At 43.6% G+C, this 21,193-nt stretch overlaps 1 protein-coding gene across 2 annotated transcripts; it reads left to right on the top strand.

Annotated features, from left to right (window-relative positions):
* Positions 1-3,997: 3,997 nt before the first annotated feature.
* Positions 3,998-21,191, top strand: rc3h1b (ring finger and CCCH-type domains 1b). Of its 2 annotated transcripts, none has more exons than XM_072688332.1 (19): positions 3,998-4,143; positions 5,935-6,416; positions 7,365-7,485; positions 7,699-7,938; positions 8,136-8,311; positions 8,905-9,105; positions 9,379-9,511; positions 9,957-10,188; positions 11,040-11,291; positions 11,846-12,039; positions 12,226-12,671; positions 12,901-13,059; positions 13,348-13,500; positions 13,608-13,827; positions 14,198-14,288; positions 14,464-14,560; positions 15,011-15,175; positions 16,272-16,372; positions 16,485-21,191. In XM_072688332.1, exons 2-19 carry the CDS (start codon positions 6,186-6,188, stop codon positions 16,639-16,641), a joined length of 3,369 nt encoding a protein of 1,122 aa, XP_072544433.1. In that variant the 5' UTR covers positions 3,998-4,143; positions 5,935-6,185; the 3' UTR covers positions 16,642-21,191. The 2 variants fall into 2 exon arrangements, with proteins under 2 accessions (XP_072544433.1, XP_072544434.1); XM_072688333.1 differs by lacking the exon at positions 3,998-4,143 and adding an exon at positions 5,467-5,515.
* The last annotated feature ends 2 nt before the right edge of the window (positions 21,192-21,193 follow it).

Here is a 21,193-nt window from a genome sequence, read left to right as displayed (position 1 = left end):
GAAGAGCTAAAGTGTCTGATTGTCCTTTGAGCAGCTTTTCTAAGGAACCTTTGGAGAACCCCTTTTTAAAGGTATGTAGTTAGAAATCCAGTTCACCTGCAGTTACTCAGCCCCAGTGCTCTGCAGCAAATCCATGCATGAGATGTGCACAGCATCCATATCCACAGCCTGTGAATAAAACTAAAAAAATCATTTTTAAAGCTTGAAGATTAAAATACGTCTTTACCTCAGTCCATCCGCTGAATTCTCCTGTGTGATCTGCCTCAGTTTGCTCATTGCTCCACTTCAACTTTGTCAAGCAGTGGCTTAAAGCACACGTTTGGTCCCGCCTCTCCCTGCACAGACAGACAGCTGTGGTATGATGGGTGGAACAGATCAAAAGTAGAGCTGTCTTTTATATTGCGCTGTGTTACACGGGACAGCTCATGCTGTGCACTTACTATTAACATCACTGTTATTGTTACCGGTACTGTTATTGATACTGTAACTGTTATTGTTAATATTACTGTTATTACTATTACTATTACTGTTATTAGTTACTATTACAATTACTTTTACTATTACTATTGCAATTACTATTAACATCACTGTTATTGTTACCGGTACTGTTATTGATACTGTAACTGTTATTGTTAATATTACTGTTATTACTATTACTATTACTGTTATTAGTTACTATTACAATTACTTTTACTATTACTATTGCAATTACTGTTAACATCACTGTTATTGTTACCGGTACTGTTATTGATACTGTAACTGTTATTGTTAATATTACTGTTATTACTGTTACTATTGCAATTACTGTTAATATTTCTGATATTGTAGCTAATACTGTTATTATTACTGTTACAATTGCTGTTATTGTTGCTGTTATTGTTACCATTACTGATATTGTTTCTATTATTGTTAGTTACTGTTACTATTACTGTTATTATTACTGTTATTATTCCTTTTACTATTACAATTACTGTTACTATTACAATTACTGTTACTATTACTATTATAACTGTTACTTTTACGGTTATTGTTAGTTATTATTACCGTTACGCTTATTAGTACTGTTATTACTGTTAATATTACTGTTATTATTACTGTTACTGTTAGTATTACTGTTATTACTATTACTGATATTGTTTCTGTTACTGTTACTATTACAATTATTATTACTGTTATTGTTACTTCGGTTACTGTTACTACTGTTACTTAATAATACTATTTTTACTGTTACTATTACGGTTATTATTACTGTTATTATTACCGTTACGCTTATTAGTACTGTTATTAATGTTAATATTACTGTTATTTTTACTGTTACTGTTAGTATTACTGTTATTACTGTTACTATTACTGATATTGTTTCTGTTACTGTTACTATTACAAGTATTATTACTGTTATTGTTACTTCGGTTACTGTTACTACTGTTACTTAATAATACTGTTATTACTGTTACTATTACTGTTATATTATATTTTGTGTCTTATTACTGCCTCTCATTCACACTAATGCATGTGATGTGTTTGGACCAATGTTGGGAATTCCCCTTTCTCTGCCCCATAATGGTTTTGCTAGATTGTGGCTAGGTTGTTGATATCATATATACCATGTGGTTAGTTGGGTGTTAAGAGTGTATCACTGACACATTCAGTCTTATGGAAAATATTCAGTAGAACATCTACCAAAATCTACCACCCCGATCTCCATCCTCAGAGCTGTCCCTCAAGCTTGGTCATGTAGCAGAAAGTGGAAGACCTTTGATCCCCTCCACTCTGCATATCCTCAAATCTGGACAGATGCATGTACACTGCTGGACAGTAGGGGCAGTGTGACTGACCAGGGGCCTTACACACACATACAGAATGGCTCACGGTTAGGCTCTCTCCAGCAGATCCAATAACGGTATGAGAGCACTTCCCTTACCAAGCTGTCTCACTCGAAAATATTGTTGGAAACCTCAGCAGCTGCATCTCCATTTAACCCACAGGCCGCTCGCTCAATATTCATGATTGGTCTGTTAATCCCCGCAGAAATCAGACGGATTAGACGAAAATGGAAAATAAATGCGTACTTTAATTCCTTTCATGCCAACTGTAGCATTGATTGCGTAAGATGATGTAATACACATGACTGCATTCAAAAGCTACGGCACAAAACGTGGGTTAATAAACAGTTACAGTGCAAAACCGGCACCAGGTCACTGTATAACAGACCACAGTGGGCTAAACTGACCCAGCATCACAGCAGCTGTTTATCAGTCTGTTTACAGTAAGTGAAACAATGTGTTCCAGATTTGAACCCCACCTTTCAAATATAAGAAATTCTGGATAACTTTGTTTATTAGAACATAGAACAAATTAGAACATTTATTAGAACATGTCTCTGAATATTAATTTTATTAAACATCATTCTGGATAATAACAATATTAGAACTTATTTCATTGTATTGATTTTATTAGAACTGTTGTCTGATATTAATCTTTATTATTTATCATTTTGGTTGTAAATTGTACTAAAATATGACTAGAATTTAATTCTGGATAGAAATTATTCTAGATTTCTGAATGTCTGAATCTTATGTCTTATATAACACCTTTATGTATTAATATTATAACTTACTTAAGAAATTCATTGTTATCAGAACTTTATTTTGGATATTAATTTAATTAGAACTTCATTCTGGATAAAAATTATATTCATTTATTGGACCTTTTGTCTGGACATTTAATTATTTTAGAACTTTAATCTGGGTGTAAATCTAGTTACAACTTAATTCTTGAAGTGTTATAACTTCAGTTAATTAACTTTTGTTAATTGTTGTTACAACTAAATTTATAATTAAAATGTAAAGGTGCACGTATTTGTCACTGTACTATGTACAGCGAAACATTCTCCACATTTAACCCATCTGTGGTAGTGAACACACACACACACACACACACACACACACTAGTAAACTAGGGGCAGTGAATACACACACCCAGAGCGGTGGGCAGCCAACTCCAGCGCCCGGGGAGTAGAGAGGGTAAGCTTGTGGCAGTGGCAGCTTCCTTAATTCTAGATATTGTTTTGTTATTTGTTTTATTATTTTTACATTTTTGAATATTAATTTTATTAGAACTTCCCTTTGGATGTTTATTGGAAGTTTAATGTTATTAAAACTTTACTGTGAAAATTCTTTTTTTAATATTCATTGAAAAATTCTGTACATTCATTTGGATGTTAATTTGATCATAACTCTGAATGTTATGGAGTTATTAAAAGTGTACCAGTGTGTAAAACTACCTCCACCATGTTTATAGGATGCTTTGAGGATGCTTCATTTGAGGGGGTTCTGAATTGAGTGAAATGCTCTTTTAAAGGGGTAGTTTAGTTTGTTATTTCTGCGTTACATAATCGGCGTGTTAAACGGTGTAGCTTTAGCGTAAACTTCACGTATTGTCCTCATTTTAGCTAGCTAGATATTCCCATTGCCTACAGCTAGCTACATCGACCTGCTTCTCAGGCACATATCAGTTATAACTTTACTGTGAAAATTCTTTTTTTAATATTCATTGAAAAATTCTGTACATTCATTTGGATGTTAATTTGATCATAACTCTGAATCTTATGGAGTTATTAAAAGTGTACCAGTGTGTAAAACTACCTCCACCATGTTTATAGGATGCTTTGATATGCTTTAGCCTGGCTAACCCTCCCTCTGAGGGTTGTGGATCTGCTTGAGAAAGGTGCTCTGTTACACACACCAAGAGTCTCCTATCTTCAGATCGGATCGGAGGGAATTTTTCAGAAAATTCCTAGATGACGAATATGTGGAAATATGATCGTCTGATCCTGGAATGCAGGCCAGTGCTGCTGTGGGGTGGGGTGGGGGGGTGTGGGTGCAGTGCTGCGCTCTGACCGCTGCTGGCGCTCCGAGCTGGTGGCCCTGTCGGCGGATGATACTGCCAGTTTTGGGGTTTTGTGAGTGTGAGTGAGTGAGCGAGAGAGAAAGAGAGAGAGAGAGAGATAGAGGTGTAAAGGGAGAGATAGAAACTCCCGAAGAACTTCGGCAACCTGCTCCACGGTCGACGATGGCGACCGACGAAATGACGGGACGTTTTCTAAAGAAAAGATGAAGACGCTGAATAGCCATTCTAGGATGAGTACGTCTCAAAAATGTGCAAAAACCAGGTTTTTTCGTGCACCCAAAATGTCTGTGTGCCTCTGTCTGTGTCTGTGTCTCTGGGTGGGGACCGGCTGCTAACGCGCTAACGCGATCAGCCAGCCCGTGTAGCTCAACGACCAAAACGCGACGTGCAAATTAAGCCAGCTTTGCTTTGGGTGACATTTCTGACATTTTGGGGCTTTGATTAATCGCAGAATATTGAGATGTTTATTTCCAGAAACTGAGAGAAGTAGAAAACGAGCTGGCTTGGTCGCTAGCTGCTCGTGTTTTTAGCCTGAGCTGTCCGCGAGCCGGCTAAGCTAACGATGCTAGCTGAACCTGCACACAGCCTTTCTTTCACTTGGAGGCGTTTATGAGTCTTTCACAGCTTATCTGTCTTGACCCGCAGTTGTGCTTCATTTGAGGGGGTTCTGAACTGAGTGAAATGCTCTTTTAAAGGGGTAGTTTAGTTTGTTATTTCTGCGTTACATAATCGGCGTGTTAAACGGTGTAGCTTCAGCGTAAACTTCACGTATTGTCCTCATTTTAGCTAGCTAGATATCCCCATTGCCTACAGCTAGCTACATCGACCTGCTTCTCAGGCACATGTCAGTTATAACTTATTGATTTTTAAATAAAATATTTAACAGCTAGCTGTCTAACTTAAAGGAATGGACGAGTTTAACGCCGCAAACAATGTTAGCTAGCTAGCTAGTTAGCTAGCTCGATAGCCGGCTTACGGTAGCGAGTGTTGTAGCGAGCTAGCACCGGCGCTATGTGCTTTAACAGCCACGTCTTCTGTAATATATATGCCTCTGGAAGTTGTAAAATCACCGAAGCCACGTTTTACAACATTTTTATTAATCGTGTCTGTCTAATATTGGCGCTGACAGGCGAGTTAGCCGGTTAGCCGACAGTGCTAACTAGCTAGCTATTAGCTAGATAGCTAGCGCTAGCTCTCTGCGCCGCTGTAACGTTGTAGTGTAACGTTAGATAGCTAGCTAGCGCTAATGGAATATAGCTAATAGGATATAGAATAGAGATAACGAGGTGAAAAGCAGCAGAAATGCCTCATATTTGGTGTCGTTTTTACTTTTTAACGTAAGCCAGCTTAACGATGCTCTCCAGCGCTCGTCTGTTTGCGCTGCAGTTTCTGCAGCTGGCTGCTTCTCTTGTTTAGGCAGCAACAACCAGTCGCTCCTTTGTCCCCATTTTGGTTAACCCAGCCAGTGTATGTCAGTGTTGGGGCAGTATAGGAAGAAAAATGTGTTTGTACACAGCCAGAGGCTTTTATTTTCCTCTAAGGAAGGTGTGTTAATTAGCTAAGGATGCACCGTGATCTCAATCGTGGTGGTGGGGACAGTGCTTGGGTATGTTTACACTGTTGCCCTGTTTTGCTCAAAGGAAGATGGGCTGTGCTGTAAGCAGGGATGAACAGTGGTATTGGAACCATGTCGGTGTCAGAGTTGTATTATTAAAAAAAGAATAGGAAGAAACGAGATGAGCAGTGTTTAGGTTGGATATTCCGATATTCCAGAAGCCCTGGGTCCAGTTCTCCCGAAGCATCTTGGTGTTGGTGGAGTTGGAGAGGTCTCTAGTTTGTGAATATCCAAGATTCACAGGTGGAGAGCTCGCTGGTCCAGGACGTCTAGCCGATACCGAGTGGAAAGTAGTAGTATCGTTATTTTCATCAGCCCACAGTTCCAATATCGCTGCGTCCCTCCCGCAGTACGGCAGCGGCCGCTATGTCCGCTCCACTTAACCGTGCCTGTGTTTTGTCTCGTTGCAGGTTTCAGGTTTCACACTATGTGATGAGCACCCGGGACGTGTGAAATTATTTAAGAACTCCTGTGTTCAGAAGATTTTTTGATTCCAGTGGAATCTTCCAGTTTTTTTCCCCCTTTTTTTTGTTTAATGAAACACCCCCCCTTCTCCTTCCCAATACACACACACACACCAACACAAACACACACACACACACACCCCTCACACTTTTTAAGCAAGCTTAGCTCATTTTACATGTAGACCACCCTAGCTACGATGCCTGTACAAGCTCCACAATGGACGGAGTTCTTGCTGTGTCCGATATGCACCCAGACGTTCGAGGAGACGGTGCGCCGGCCCATCAGTCTGGGGTGCGGCCACACTGTCTGCAAGATGTGCCTGAACAAGCTGCACCGCAAGGCCTGTCCCTTCGACCAGACGGCCATCAACACCGACATCGAGCAGCTGCCAGTCAACTCTGCCCTTCTGCAGCTGGTCGGGGGTCAGGTGAGTGTGAAGTGTAGTTCTGCTTATCTGGTCAGGTGTGTTTGGAGTTTCTCCCCCCCCCCCATTTCCTTCCCAATTTGGACCACCCAACCTGTGTGTACATCCCACCCACCATACCCCTTCGCTCTGGCGCTACACCGCGGGGCAACCAATGCGCCTGGAGCAGAGCTCATACCTGGCTCCATCTACCCACCCAGGAGACGCCAAGGCCAATCCCGGAGCATGAACGGGAATCGAACCAGCGGCCCTCTGATCATAGTGAGAGCACCTTAGTCTGCTGGACCACTCGAGGGGCCCTGAAAATGATTTTGACAAGGAAAAGTTTGGGGGGGCTTCGAATGGCATTATGATTCACACAAGTATCCCTAGTGTGAATCTGGGGTCCTGCTGACGGAGTCAAAGAGATCACAACTGGCCTTGCTCTCTCAGGGGTGGGTTGATGGCACTTCCAACCTAACCTGAACGATGGGTATTAGCATATATGCAAACTCACCACCTTTCAGTGATATTTGCAGGGTGATGACTGGTTGGCAGGAGGGGCCCTGTAATCAACCAAACAACCAACTAATATTTATTTTATTATTTATTATTAAATTGTGGTGAAACACTTTGCTTTTAAGCTGCTGTGTTCAAATTGCATTGCATCAGGGTTCAAGCACTATTGCACCGTTATGGGGTCTGTATAGCAGAAATTATGTATTGTGTTAAGACCGGCTATTAATAACATGCAGAGGTTTAAAGGGAGATTTTGGGGCTTGATTTACCCTTTCATTGTACTGTAAGTGCAGCAGATGATATTTCTATGTCCTTTAATTGATAGGACACAGGTTCTAAGACAGGCGCTATGGCTAAATCAATAAGACATTAAGAAACAAACATCCTTATAGTAATCCATTAACATATGCCATTATACTAAGTTACACTGTTGACTGACAATCTCTCTTTCAGGTGCCCAAACTGCAGCCTGTGGCACTGATTACTAGTCCAGAGGACACCAAGCATTATGATGAGGCTCGACAGTGTGTGGAGGAGCTGGCACTCTACCTTAAACCCCTCAGCAGTGCGAGAGGTAACCCCCATCCAAACAGATTACATTGTTCTGCCTGTAAGTCTGGTAACGGGTAATGGGTCTTGGAAGCGTGTGTACCAATGACAAGTGTGTCATCACTTCCTGCTTAACCTAGTAGTCTAAAGATCAGGTGGGTCAGGTGTTTCTTGGCAGCGTGTGGTATGTGGGGTGGGTTGAATCGCTAATTCTATGCTCTTTTGTTCCTCGTTCTAGGCGTGGGGCTCAGTAACGCAGCACAGAGCATGCTCAGTCGGCCCATGCAGAGGAAGCTGGTGACTCTGGTGCACTGTCAGCTGGTGGAGGAGGAAGGTCGAGTGCGGGCCATGAGGGCGGCCCGTTCTCTGGGCGAGCGCACGGTCACCGAGCTCATCCTGCAGCACCAGAACCCCCAGCAGCTCTCCTCCAACCTGTGGGCTGCTGTAAGGGCTAGAGGCTGCCAGTTCCTGGGCCCAGGTAAAGATCTGGTGGTTCATGGATGGGAAAATAGAAGTAGGTCCAGTAGGAACAGTTAACATGTGTGCTTTAGTTGAAAGTTGAGGCTCAGTCACTGGTCAAAGATGAGTGCAAAGATGAGACCTAATTTAACATTCTGTGACATTTTAGATATATTTGTGTCTTACGTTTTGGTCTTTTGTGTGGTCTCTTTGCAGCCATGCAGGAGGAGGCTCTGAAGCTGGTGCTTCTCGCTCTGGAGGATGGATCTGCTCTGTCCAGAAAGGTTCTGGTTCTCTTTGTGGTGCAGCGTCTGGAGCCCAGGTTCCCCCAGGCCTCCAAAACCAGTATTGGACATGTGGTTCAGCTCCTTTACCGCGCCTCTTGCTTTAAGGTCAGCAAACTTTCCATTGTTTAATGGTGATTTTTTTTTTTATTGATTAATTTTTACTTGTTATACATTATAAAAATGGCAGAAAGTTCAGTTCTCACACGTTCTTGGAGAAACCAGTAAATATGCTAGTTTTCCAATCCTGAAAAACAAATGGAAAAAACAAAAGAAATCAAATTTCTAAATAAAAAAATAAGAAATTGATAAAAATTGAGTAATAGTCTTTACTTTTATTTATTTTTTATTTTTTTAAATAATGTCCATAGTTGTGGGGCATTTTACGATGGCCTTTCATGAGCAATAGCTGGTATATGAATCCTTCTGGGGAAATTATTCAGATCCGTGGGAGCCCCCCCCCCCCCTTTAAAACCCCTTAAATTCTGTGTTCTTCAGTTCCGTAACTACATTACTGCCACAATCAACATCATTTTCAGAAACCCTAATAGAGAACCCTGTGGGACTCCACAAAATATGCTATACTAAATGGTTACCAGTTAGTTAGGGCAAAATGGAATGATGAGTCTGGGTTTCAGTGTGTAAAAATTGCTAATTTTATCTTGTTTTAATCACATTCCATGTTTTCCGACCTTGCACAGGTGACCAAGCGAGACGAGGACTCCTCACTGATGCAGCTGAAAGAAGAGTTCCGCACGTACGAGGCTCTGCGGAGGGAGCACGACTCCCAGATTGTACAGATCGCCATGGAAGGAGGCCTGCGCATCGCCCCTGACCAGTGGTCCTCCCTTCTCTACGGAGACCAGTCCCACAAGTCCCACATGCAGTCCATCATAGATAAGGTCAGTTTTAGTTGTGGTAGAGCATTGCATAGTTCTAAAGCTTTTATATACTTTTCCAAGTCCTTTCTTGCTCTGGTTAATCTGCCTTAAGCATGCGGTTCTACGTAGTCATTTTGTTAAAGCTCCATTCTTAGTGCTGTACAGCTATAACAAGTAATTAGCTTTCTACTTATTACCGGAAACCTGTGCAACTGCAGACGTCCAGCATGCATGATGTATATTCATATTTTCTGGGAAGGAAATATAACTTGTCTTGCTTTGGTTGACCTTTAGTTGCAGACACCTGCGTCATTCGCTCAGAGCGTGCAGGAACTGACTATAGCGCTGCAGAGAACGGGCGATCCTGCAAACCTGAACCGGTTGAGACCTCACCTGGAGCTGCTGGCCAACATTGACCCCAGTCCAGGTAAATTTTTTGCATTCAGGACAATGAAGGCAGGTGCATCATAAATGTATCCTTTAATGCAGTGTTTCTTAACCCTGGTTCTGGAGGCACCCAGCCCATGCAATTCTTAAATGGCTTGTTAATGAGCTGATTAGCTTAATCGGGTGTGTTGGGAGCAGGGAAAGCACTAAAATGTTCAGGGAAGGTTGCCTCCCGGACTCAGTTTTAGATCAGATTTGACTGTTTTTTAGCATAGCTTTGCAAAAATCTCTCGCACTGCCTTCCTGTTGTAGTTTTTGTAAGTCTGAGAATAGAATAAACACCCTACCTGTTTTTTTGGATTTGGGCACCTCTCTGACCACATTGGGGAGGTTCCCCTACCTCCCACATCTTTAAAAGAGAAACCAATGAGGGTTTAAGAACTTGCTCTGACATAAAGCATGAACTATATATCCTCTGTCTGCAGATGCCCCCCCTCCCACTTGGGAGCAGCTGGAGAAGGGTCTGGTTGCAGTGAAGACGGTGGTGCACGGCCTGGTGGACTTCATCCAGAACCACAGCAAGAAGGGCACAGACCAGCAGCAGCCGCCCCAGCACAGCAAGTACAAGACCTACATGTGCCGCGATATGAAACAGAAAGGGGGCTGCCCCAGAGGGGCCAGCTGCACCTTCGCCCACTCGCAGGAGGAGCTGGAGAAGTTAGTAGTAGTAGTATTCTTTGTTCTCACGTTTGAGCGGTTATGCAAATGCCCTTGCACAGAGTTAGTCATTTGTCATGTGAATAGAGCAGGCAGTGAATAATAAGCCTAAAATAGGAACAGTTCATAATGAAGACAACAGTAAGTGTTAATTGAAATAGGAAACCGACAAACTGAAATGTATAACCATGTAATAAATGTTACATAAGCACACTTTAGCAGCGTTTCACATCAATACAACAGAACTCAGCCTCTGCTTTTAGCCCTTCTGTGGCAGTAAGCACATTAACGCTGGTGGTTAGGACGGTGGGAACACGCACCCAGAGAGATGGCCAACCACCTCAGCCCCCAGGGAGCAATTGGGGTTTAGATGCTCTGCATCCTCTGCTGTTAATGACTGTTCTGGGGATTGAACCAGCGACCTTCAGGTCTCAAGCCAACCCATTCTTATGGTAATGTCGTGACTAATTCTACTATTGAAGTGAAATGGCACTAAAACCCTGAATTAAAGGAATGAAAAAATAGGAGGAATAAGGTAGAATGAATAACCGTTATAATCCCTGCTCCAGCACGCTGCACTGCGCAAGAATCAGGCTGTAGTGTCACACACAATTTCCTAAAACCTTGCTCTCACTCAAAATCCTTGCATCTCCATTTTTGCAGTTTTGACTTTTTGACATAATGCAAATCCTCGCAGTTCTTCTTTACATCGTTCTAAAATGTCATGATGACTGGACCAATAGAAATGCTACAAAATGACATGGGTGGTTGAGAGTTCAAGCATTTTTGCATTACATTTGAATGCAAGCGAGCCCTGGAGGACTGAATGTCACACCTCTCCTCCTCTCCAGATATCGCAAGATGAACAAGCGCCTGGCTCCGAGGCTGCCGTGTCCTCCCGGATTGCTGCCAGAAGACGGCGTCACTCTTGAGGGCGTGACCCGTAAGCCCTCCCCTCTCACCAACGGCATCGTGGCCGCCTGCCCCGGCACCCCAGTGCCACAGCTTTTGGGCCGTGGACCAGAACCTTCCCACTATGAGCTCATGCGCAAGCCCAAGATGGATCCTGGCAGCATGAGCGCTCCAGGCTCACCCCCTGACAGGTGCGTACTGCTCCATACATCTGTTCATCATCACGTCAACCACAAATCAGGTTTATAATCAGTAAATCAGTGGTTCCCAACCTGGCCCTGTACATTTGAGTGGGCTCCTGTTGAAGCACACTGCCATCAACTCAGGAAGGGCATGTTAATGATGCCATTAATTGGCTGGATCAGGTGTGTTGGGAGCAGGGTAAACACCTAAAATGTGCAGAGCAGGCTTAAAGTGGCTCAGCAGTCTAATGCGCTACCACTATGGCGCGGGGATCAAGGCACAGTTGCCACAGTTACCGGCTGGGTAGATGGTGCTCTCTCCCCTCACAGCTCTTAAGCGTTGTTGGCCGGCACAGACGTCTGTTAACTGGTGCTCTGGACCAGGGTACCCCACACTTTCCTCAGAACTGCTCTGTGATACCGTGTGTGTGTGTGTGTGTGTGTGTGTGTGTGTGTGTGTGTGTGTGTCCAAAGCCGTTGGTACTTCTATGCCATGTCTAATAACTTATGAGCAACTAAAACTGTCCCCCTTAATCGCTGACCCATATCTTATTTCTCTACAGTTTGGATAAATCTGGCCTGCCCCTGCCACCGCATGCCATAGCCCACCCCAGGGCTGAGCACCTGCCCCTGGCCAAGCAGCTGGCTGGTGTGCCCCGTGGGGCACCGCCCATGTACCCCCAACAACAGCCTGAACTTTTCTACCCCGAGGCTAGAGCACCCTCTGGATCTCAGTATGATACATCATACTCTACTGGTAAGAAACAACAACCATGTTGAAACTAAAGCAAATGCAACATCTGTTGATGTGTAGAGTCTCCAGAGACTTATCCGGCACATTTGTTTGTTGGTTACGGTTCAAACTAGTATAAGTGTGATATTTAAAAAAAAATAAATAAAACCTTAAAGATGACTCTTAGCATTCCTGTTTTCTGTCCTCCAGGTAACCCTTACCCCTACCAGCCTCCTCAATACGTACCACCCCGTTACATCCGTAACCCTCCTCCCCCAGGGGAGTCTGCTGTCGCTCCGTATCAAGACCCTTACCCCGGGTATGGGCCCGAACGCCAGTATCCGGGCCCCCACTCCGGCCCTCCTTTCTCAGCCGTTAACCCTCACCCCTACCCTCCACCCTCCCATTACGACAGCCGTCGGCACGGCCCCTACGCCGGACCCCCACCTCCTCCACAGTCCTTTGCACCTCCGCGAGACGAGCTGGTCCGAATGAGCCCTGTGCCCCTGGACGTCCCGCCTGCTCCGCTGCCTCCTCCCACTGCTGGGGCGCCCGGCTCCCTCTATCACCCTGAGTCATCGTCACGGGAGAGGTATCCACCTGAGGGCTACTACCCACCCGCGCCGCATCATGGTCAAATCCGATCCCATGTCCGGGTGAGTCAGAGGGGTCTGTGATGCTCTTGTTAGTAACCTTTAAGTATCAGAACTACAGTGATGACTGTGATGTTCAACATCCAGGTATTTGCTAAGCGTTTTTTGGACTTGTGTTGAACCCTACCTACGTCACATGAATGTTGTTAAGCTGGTATTGAGTACTCTAGCAGGGATGTTTGTGTTTTTGTGGTAAGCCGTGACATTGCGTTTGTGCTTACTCTTGTTCTAGGATCCGTATGGCCGCTCCCAGCCCAGCCTGGACTACTTGCACCGCAGGCGTAAGGAGTTGCTAAACCAGCTGGAGGAGAGAAAAGTTATCTCTCCTCCTCCCTTCGCTGCTTCCCCCACCCTGCCCTCTCATGTCTTCCCTAGCGACTATCCCCAAGAGGTAAGCCTGGGCTTTTTCTCATTCTTATTCTTTGATGTCTTCAGTTGTCTATATAGCTATAGACTCTATCTAAAAGCTAACATGCATATGAGATTCCTGTATTGCTTTTTTTTTTTTTTAATTCTGGGTTCTAATTGAATCCTGTGTTCCAAATCTTCTCATACAAGAGGGTTCTTGATAACTTTGTAATGAACTGCAGGGGAACTGGTCTCTTTTCCAGCTACCATTGGGCACTATTACTACTGGTCTCTATAGGCTTTGCCCTAACCTGCTTCTTCTGTCTTGCAGTACATAGAGGACGGCTCCAAAGCCTTTGGAACCCGGGAACCAGACTACGCCGGACAGTACTCCCCATGGTCATGTGATACTATAGGATCATACATCGGCTCCAAAGACCCAAAACCGAAAGATGCCATGTCAGCTGGCGCTGTGGAGATGATGGTAGGAGACCCCTTTGAACATATTCACCCCCTTGTACCTCATCCTCCTCAGCATTCTCTGTTAGCATCAATAAAGCAATGAAGAACACCTTTCTATGCTTTTGACAGAATATGGAGGGAAAGAGTCTGCGTGAACCACCTCTGGACGCCCAGCGCCGTTCTGCAGAAGCCAAAGACGACGACCCCATCATCCCATTCGGCCCCCTGCCCACAGTTTCGCCCTTCGGGGCCATCTCCCGCACCTCCAAAACAGGCTACCAGACCACCGGCCCAGTGCAGGCCATGGCCTCCTCTCAGGGCTCTGGCTCAAAACACATAACTATGGCAGGTCAGTTGGAACGACTACATACATAATTGTACACTGGGTACAGCACAACAAAATTCTTGCCATGGTACAGCACCCATGGAGCAGAAAGGGGTTAAGAGAGGGCCTTGCTCAAGGGCCCAATCATGGTATTGAACCTACAGCCCTGTAAACAATAACTTGGCACTTTAACCATTGTCAAATTTCCGGGTGGTCCTTTTGTGAACTACCAAAGTTGTAGAAGTTGTTGTGTATTTGCATATAAATATAATATAACAAACACAATGCGTTGTGCAAAGTTTAGGCTGTTGGCTGCACAAAAATGTGAAGATGGTGACATTATCTGTGAATTTAGAGCAGTCCTTCAAATTGAGTATCTCTCTTGCCCCCTTAGCTGAGTACTCCTATGGGAACCATGGAGGCTGGGGCAGTGTGTCCTACCCGCAGCACCAGAGTATGGCCTCTCCAGGACACTTCAGTGAACGGTATGGTTGTGACTATTCTTCCAGTGTGTGTGTGTGTGTGTGTGTGTGTGTGTGTGTGTGTGTGTGTGTGTGTGTGTGTGTGTGTAACCCTGGTTGGTGGCACATATGTTTGGATAATTCGGGTGCATTTGCTTGTGGTAACGATTGTCTTGTTTTTGTCTTTTGTGTTCTACAGTCTGCCCGTGTCCGCCCCTGACAGAGAGCAGCTGAAGATCGAGCTTCAGCAGGTCAACCAACAGATCAGTCAGCAGACACAGATCCGTGGCATGGAGGTGTGTGTCCCTGAGTTCAAAAACAAACAGTACAGTGCATTTAGCATGTCTTAATGCTGAGGATTTCACTGTTTGCCCATAGTGTGGGTGTTGGCCCCCCAATCATGATTTCAACTGATGGTGCTTTTTCACTTATATTTCACCCCTATAAAAAAAAAAAAAGCACACCACACTATACAAGTAATAATCTCTGTATACATTCATCAAAACCACCAATCTTTGAGAGCCAACAAGCTTGCTTAATCTCTGCATTAAAATTTTTTTTAATGTACTTTTATTTGCTGTTAGCACATGAGCCTCCGCTGAACATAGCTTGTAAATGTCCTGCTAATGAAGGAGCATCACCAGTTTAAGAATAGTGTGCATGTGTGTGCTGTAGACAGACAGGAATGATGCCCACTCTTGCTCTGAAGCCCCCTATTAATGCTGTGTGTGTGTGTGTGTGTGCAGGCTGCCAGTAACTCCATGCTTCTGCAAAGAGAGGCCAGCGCTCTGGCTGCCCAGCCTTCTGCTGCTAAATGGGCTTCAGGAGGCACTGTGTCCAGCGAGCAGCTCAGTCTAGAGCTCCACCACGTGGAGCGGGAGATTGGCAAGAGGACCCGCGAAATCGCCATGGTGAGCCGGCATTAGGGCTGCCTATAAGTGACTAGTAGTGACTGATAGGAATAGACTAGTTAAAGTTACTGAATTTGTGCAGTCCACATTTCGAACACTGAATGACATCACAGCTTAAACCAAAACATAGTAATACATAAAAGAGACTCTGAAGGGAACCAAACATTTAATGTATTTTTGAAGAGAAGATATAGAACATTTAATCCCCTCTGGTGTAGAAGGGATTACCCCTTTACTTGCAGTAGGTGGTTACACAGTCATTCAGCTGCAATAACAGCTGAATGAAACTTTCTAATAGGGGGTGTAAGTATCATAACATTTCTACAGTGCTTCTCTAGCATTTCTTTCAACTGCGGTCGCAATTTGACTTTGACTAGGCCATTCCAGAAGTTAAGGTTTCTCTTTTTTTTTTTTTTTTTTAATCCATGGTAAGACAGCTTGCTTGTGTGCTTTGGATCACTGTCCTGTTGCATGACCCAATCGCGCTTCCGCTCACGGACCGATGAAGAATTAAAGAATTCTCTAAAACAGGGCATAATACTTATAGTCCTCTTAATGATGGCAAAGCGTCCCAAACCACACTACCGCCACCATGCTTCACTGCTGGTATGAGGTCCTTATTTTAAAAAAACCTCAACTGTATTTGTGTCTATAGAGTGTGGTTTCCAAAACTTAGGAGAATCCTTTAGGTCAGTGCTTCCCTGCCCTGATCATTGTAGTGTTTTCCCTGCTCCCAGCACACCAGATCCAGCTAATCGGATCTTTTAACAAGCACTTCCTCAGTTAAAGGTAGTGTGTTAGAGCAGGGAACCACTAAAATGTTAAGGGCAGGGGGTTCTTCAGAACCAGGGTTGGGAACCACTGATCTAGGTGTGTCTTGGCAGACATAATACAAGAACTCATGCTCCTGATTTAGCAGTGGTTTCCGCTGTGCTGAATTGCAGAAGGGGCCAAAACCCTTTCACACATGAAGATAGCATCTTCTATGGCTTGCACACCAAAGAAATAAGAAAAGTACAGAACATTTGAGAGTAAAAAGTAATCGTTTGCTCCAGTCCTTCCTGTTGTGTGAACATTCTTCATTATCTGATTACAGGAGAGCCAAGTGGCACACGAAGTCCAGTACAAGCTGAAAGCCTCTGAAAATGGGCAGCCTGACCATAAAGCCCAGCTGGAGGAGCTCTCCTTAGCACTGGGGTGAGTGTGGAGAGATCATCATAATCGGTGAACTCCTAACTTTTAAACGTGGAATCCTGCTAGAATCCTTAGTCTTTTCTTAATCCATAGTCTTGCCTTTTGTTGCCCTCAGTGACGTCTCAAACGGCTCGAGCAGCATGGTGCCGGTCAGCGTGGGGGGATCTATGCTGTCTCTGACCAGCAAAACATCTTCACTCACCCTTTGCTCCGGAGACCAAGCGGCGAGTGGCTCGGAGCTGCAGAAGAACGGTGTTCACTCTTGCTCTTAAGAGTAGCGCTCACGCACACACACACACACACACACACACACACACACACACACACACACAGACATACACCTGTACTTGAGAAGCTGAGATTCAGTAATCTGTGGAAAGAGTTAGCATGTGTTTACACCGATTATTTTGAAGAGATTAGAAACTCTTTAAATTTCTGAATGGAACACATCGATTTGAGACACACACACACACACACACCTCTGCATGCTGTTACATGCATGCACAGACACAACTTCTCTTTGTTTTATCTAGAAAAATGAGCAGTATCTGCCGTGATATGAATTTTCTTTCTTTTTGTTCTGTGAATGAGCTTTTTGTTTTAAATGACATCTCATCGCCTGGAAACCAGGGCATCTGATTACCTTACCTTATCTTATTTTCTTTTTTTTTCTCCCCCCCCACCCCTTTCTATATTCCCTCGGTGTACGTATTATTTAAAATACCAACAGTAAAGCCAGAGCAGGCATGAAGGATTAAAACAAGCAAGCAAGCAAACGAACCTGACGATTGGCCTCACAGAAGAACAGAAGTACCACTGGTTCTGTAGCATCCGGGCGTTGTAGCCTAGTTCTCGTAGGGCACGAGAAGCCTTATGCAGTTGGTCTGTGTTAAAACGCCATAAGTACATCTGTGCAGCATCGAATATGATCTGACTGACCAGGCACAAAGTAGCACGGAGAGCCTATATATAAATATAACTTTTTTTTTTTTTTTTTTTTTATTGGTCCATTTTGTATGGAGCATTACTGCAGGTTTCCCTTAACAAGGTACAGCGTGAGCGTGGCCGTGCATCTTCAACGTGAGACGAAAGGAGCTCCGGGCTCCAAGCTCTGCCTGGAACACGGGGGTCGAAGATAAGCGATCAGTTGTAAGATTTCGTTTCGTTTATGGTTTGGCTACAGAACTGTTTGGAATTTGTAAGTCCGTGGAAAGGCGCGCACCAAAAGCGCTCTGTTTTATAGAGCGCAAACAAACGTCTAAAAGAAAACGAGCACTTTTTCCGTGTTTTTCTATGAGTGTGTGCTTTGTTTTGTTTCGTTTTTTTTTCGTTTTGTACTGTTCTTATCCAAGGAAGAATGACACTTTCGGATTCCCGTGTTCCCAGGTTTGGAGTTCGGTGTGTTGTGTTCAGTTTGGTTTGGTCAGGAAGTTTGGCTTGGTTTTGTTTGGTGTTCCCGACGCCTCTTCCGTTTCACGCAATCGCAGCCTATTCCGGAAATTCTCATCAATTCTCCCTGACTTCTGTGAAGTTGCTTATTTGGGTTCCCTGGTCACGTCTGCATATTCATGTCAGCCGCTGCACAGAAAACCATAGTAGGAGATGGTCGTTTCAACAACAGCAGACCTAGAATGGCGGGCAGTCGGTCGGTCGGCTGGCTGGGTTTGGATGGATGCATGGAGCATGAGTGGACGGGTTGAGACGGAAGTTCAGATACACTGGAGACAACCGCCCCCAGAACTGATTACCACGAAGTTAACCAGACAGGTGTTGTTTAGATTAAACAGGATCACCTAATCAGCCTCGATGGGTATTGATTAGGCTTGTAAAGTAGCTCTCTATAACCTCACATGAGCTTTTTTTTTTTGTTTTGTTTTTCTTTTGGTAATTTTTTTTTCCCCTAATATTTAAATTGACTCTCCGTGGAGACAGCATGTATTCAGCTTATACCTGTATCACCTTGCTTTGACCTAATGTGTGTTTTTGCACATAATATATTCACTGACTATTTAAAACAAAAAAAGGCTGCCCCAGAAAAAGACAGAAAGATCAAGAAGTGGACAAGCTCTGAAGTCTTCCTGTAGTGATGACATTCTTCACGTGTGAGATTCTGTTCTAGTCTCTTGAGACCGACTATGATATTAAGCTCCAATTTTGGGTGCAATCTCTTAACATGTTAACCTTTGTTTTTTGGGGGGGGTTGTGCTATAGCTGTCGTGGTATCGTCGATTACTATTATGATGATGCTTGTGGTTGTTTTTGTTTATGGTTCTTTTTCCTCTGTTTATGTTCTTGCTCGAGAAGAGCATGCTGCCTTTTTGTAGGCAGGCTTTGTCAAGCTTAGACTTGAGCTCACAGTTCGTAGACATGCAGAGATGAAGCTGACGAGGTTTCGAGGGCCTAGCGATGTTCTAGTCGTCCTGCTCGACAAGCACTTCCTCGTGCAGTAGCCGTATTTGTCATCCTTGGACCTTTAATGTTCCCCTTTCCCGCTCCTTGATTGAATTCTCGTAAAATTCTTAATAATATTAGAAACGCTGGGCGTTGCCGAATGCTTTCGCCCCGGTGGTCACTTTGCATGGTGTTACTTGTGGAGGGTCGCTGAGGGTGACTTGATTCTTGATTGCCTTTATGACGTACCGAGATCGTCTACCTTCAACATAGCCTGGATCGAAAATGCCTATACAGTGTACACCAGTGAGCCAAAATATTATGACCAGCTGATGATGCATATCTGCTCGCTCTGAAGGTGTTGTATGGGAGCGGGCACCAAGACATTATCAGCAGCAGCAGATGATCCTTTAGGGACTGTAAGGTGCAAAGGTGCAGCGTCCAGGTATAGACGACCTTCTTCCGTTGCTCTAAGGGCCAGTCAAGGCACATTCGACAGTGGACGGGAGTTAGCATGGGCACTCTGACACGTGTCTGACACGGGTAGCCCTTCTAGCGCCTGGGACCCAGGGTGGGTTAAGACCGCTGTTGGCAGTTACTCACCACAGCAGCCAAGGAGCCCCCACTAGCCTTGCTGGAGATTTTTCAACCCAGTACTCATAGCTATTTACCCCAGGCACCGTTTCTTAGGTATTCACGCCTGACCATCCCCCCCTCTAATCCAACACACTGACTACAAGGACCACTTTTCTCAAGTTCTGTCTGACCGATATCCCAGACTTTGTCATGCACCGCTATTACGAGATAATCACTGTTATTGGCTTCATCTGAGTGTTCATCACATTTTGGCTCATCTGTGTATTATTATTATTATATTAGATTATTATGTTGAAAACAAAGCAAGAATAACATGGAGGTAGAAACCTTGAACGAATCCCTGCTTCGAACATCTGCCGACATGCAAAAGCTGACCACCATAAGCTGTCCAACCTGAGTGACTTTGTCCCCACCGCCCTTTCTGTGCTGCTATATAAAGCAAAGCAGTTGGGCTAGCATCTAAGAAGCTAAGCTAAACTAACCTAGCTAACCTGCATGGCTGCTCCTGACTGCATGCAGTATTCTTTACTGCGGTCAGGGTAAACTCTTTCTATCTGATTAACTGCTCTGGTCACTCCGGTCGCCGCTAGCATTCGGTTTTGCTTGGCTGCTCTTTTTGGTGACAAGCACGATTTAGTGCTAATCCTTCATTTTTTTCATTTTTTTTTAATTTGCTGCATTGCTAATTGCAGATAAATACGGTTACTGTCCAGAGCATGCCACATTTACGGCGTTCAGCAGGTGTGAGGTATATACATAAATATTGTTTTTCTATTTTTCCTATTCTTTTGCATGGAGCGCCCCCTAGTGTGTGCTACAGTCACAAAGTGGCAGTTTTCAAAGTGGCGCACTGCTAGGATGCTTGTTTTATTTTAACCTCTGGATTATATGGGAATGTGCTATATGTATTTAATGTGCCGGCGAACTGGCACTTGCTTGGGTGCCCCTTTTTTGTCCCCCTCCCCACCCTTTCTCTTCTTCCTTTTTTTTTTTATTATTTTTTTTATTACATATAATTAATCAGTGATCTCACTGAGTTTCTTGGATATTTTTTTTTTTTTGTATGTTTTACAAATGAAATCATGTTGACCATCCACATATAGCCACTAAAGAGGCATACAACTCATTTACATCTTTAAAAAAAAAAAAAAAAATAGAAAACAGGAAAAAAAAAAAAACTACAAGAAGAGCTTTGTGCATGTGTTATTTCTATATCCCCCAGCAGAGAAGTCACAGCGTGATGTGATTTTCTTTGAGAATGGGTCTGTTCCTAATGGATGATATTCATTTCTCTATCTGGATTGTGTCTGTTTTGAGCGGACCTGTAGCATTCATTTAAATGAAAGGCAAAATTAACTCATTTTGAACCTTAACACTGTTATGGCTGTGTCTATACATTTTTTTTTTCCCTTTTTATTCCTAACTTTTTTGGGAAATGTAATGGCTTTTTTATGATTACTTCCAAGTTGTCTTGTTACAAAAAAAAAAAAAAAAAAAAAAAAAAAATCTCTTAAATTAAGGTACAGGCTTGATTTCAACAAGGAAAGGTTTTATATATATAAATATAGATTATACTCCATTAAGGAATGTTTAGAACCATCTTACTCCAATGTGGATGTAGCCATTATTACGCCATTTTATGACTTTGTAAAACAATTCACTGTGTGAAAATTGGTTTGCATTATTTGTATAATACAATCTGCTTTTTTTTTGTTTGTTTGAGAGGTGAAACTGGAAGATGAGGAAAAAAAAAACCTGTGATATTAAAGAAAAATGTAACTTGTGTACAACAGTGATTCTGAATGAGAGGGATGGATTAAATATTGACACTTAACT

This window comes from Salminus brasiliensis, chromosome 9 (genome assembly GCF_030463535.1).
Source record: "Salminus brasiliensis chromosome 9, fSalBra1.hap2, whole genome shotgun sequence".
Classification (NCBI taxonomy): domain Eukaryota; kingdom Metazoa; phylum Chordata; class Actinopteri; order Characiformes; family Bryconidae; genus Salminus; species Salminus brasiliensis.
Note: the sequence above shows the minus strand (reverse complement) of the source record. Positions and strands in the feature narration are given on the sequence as shown.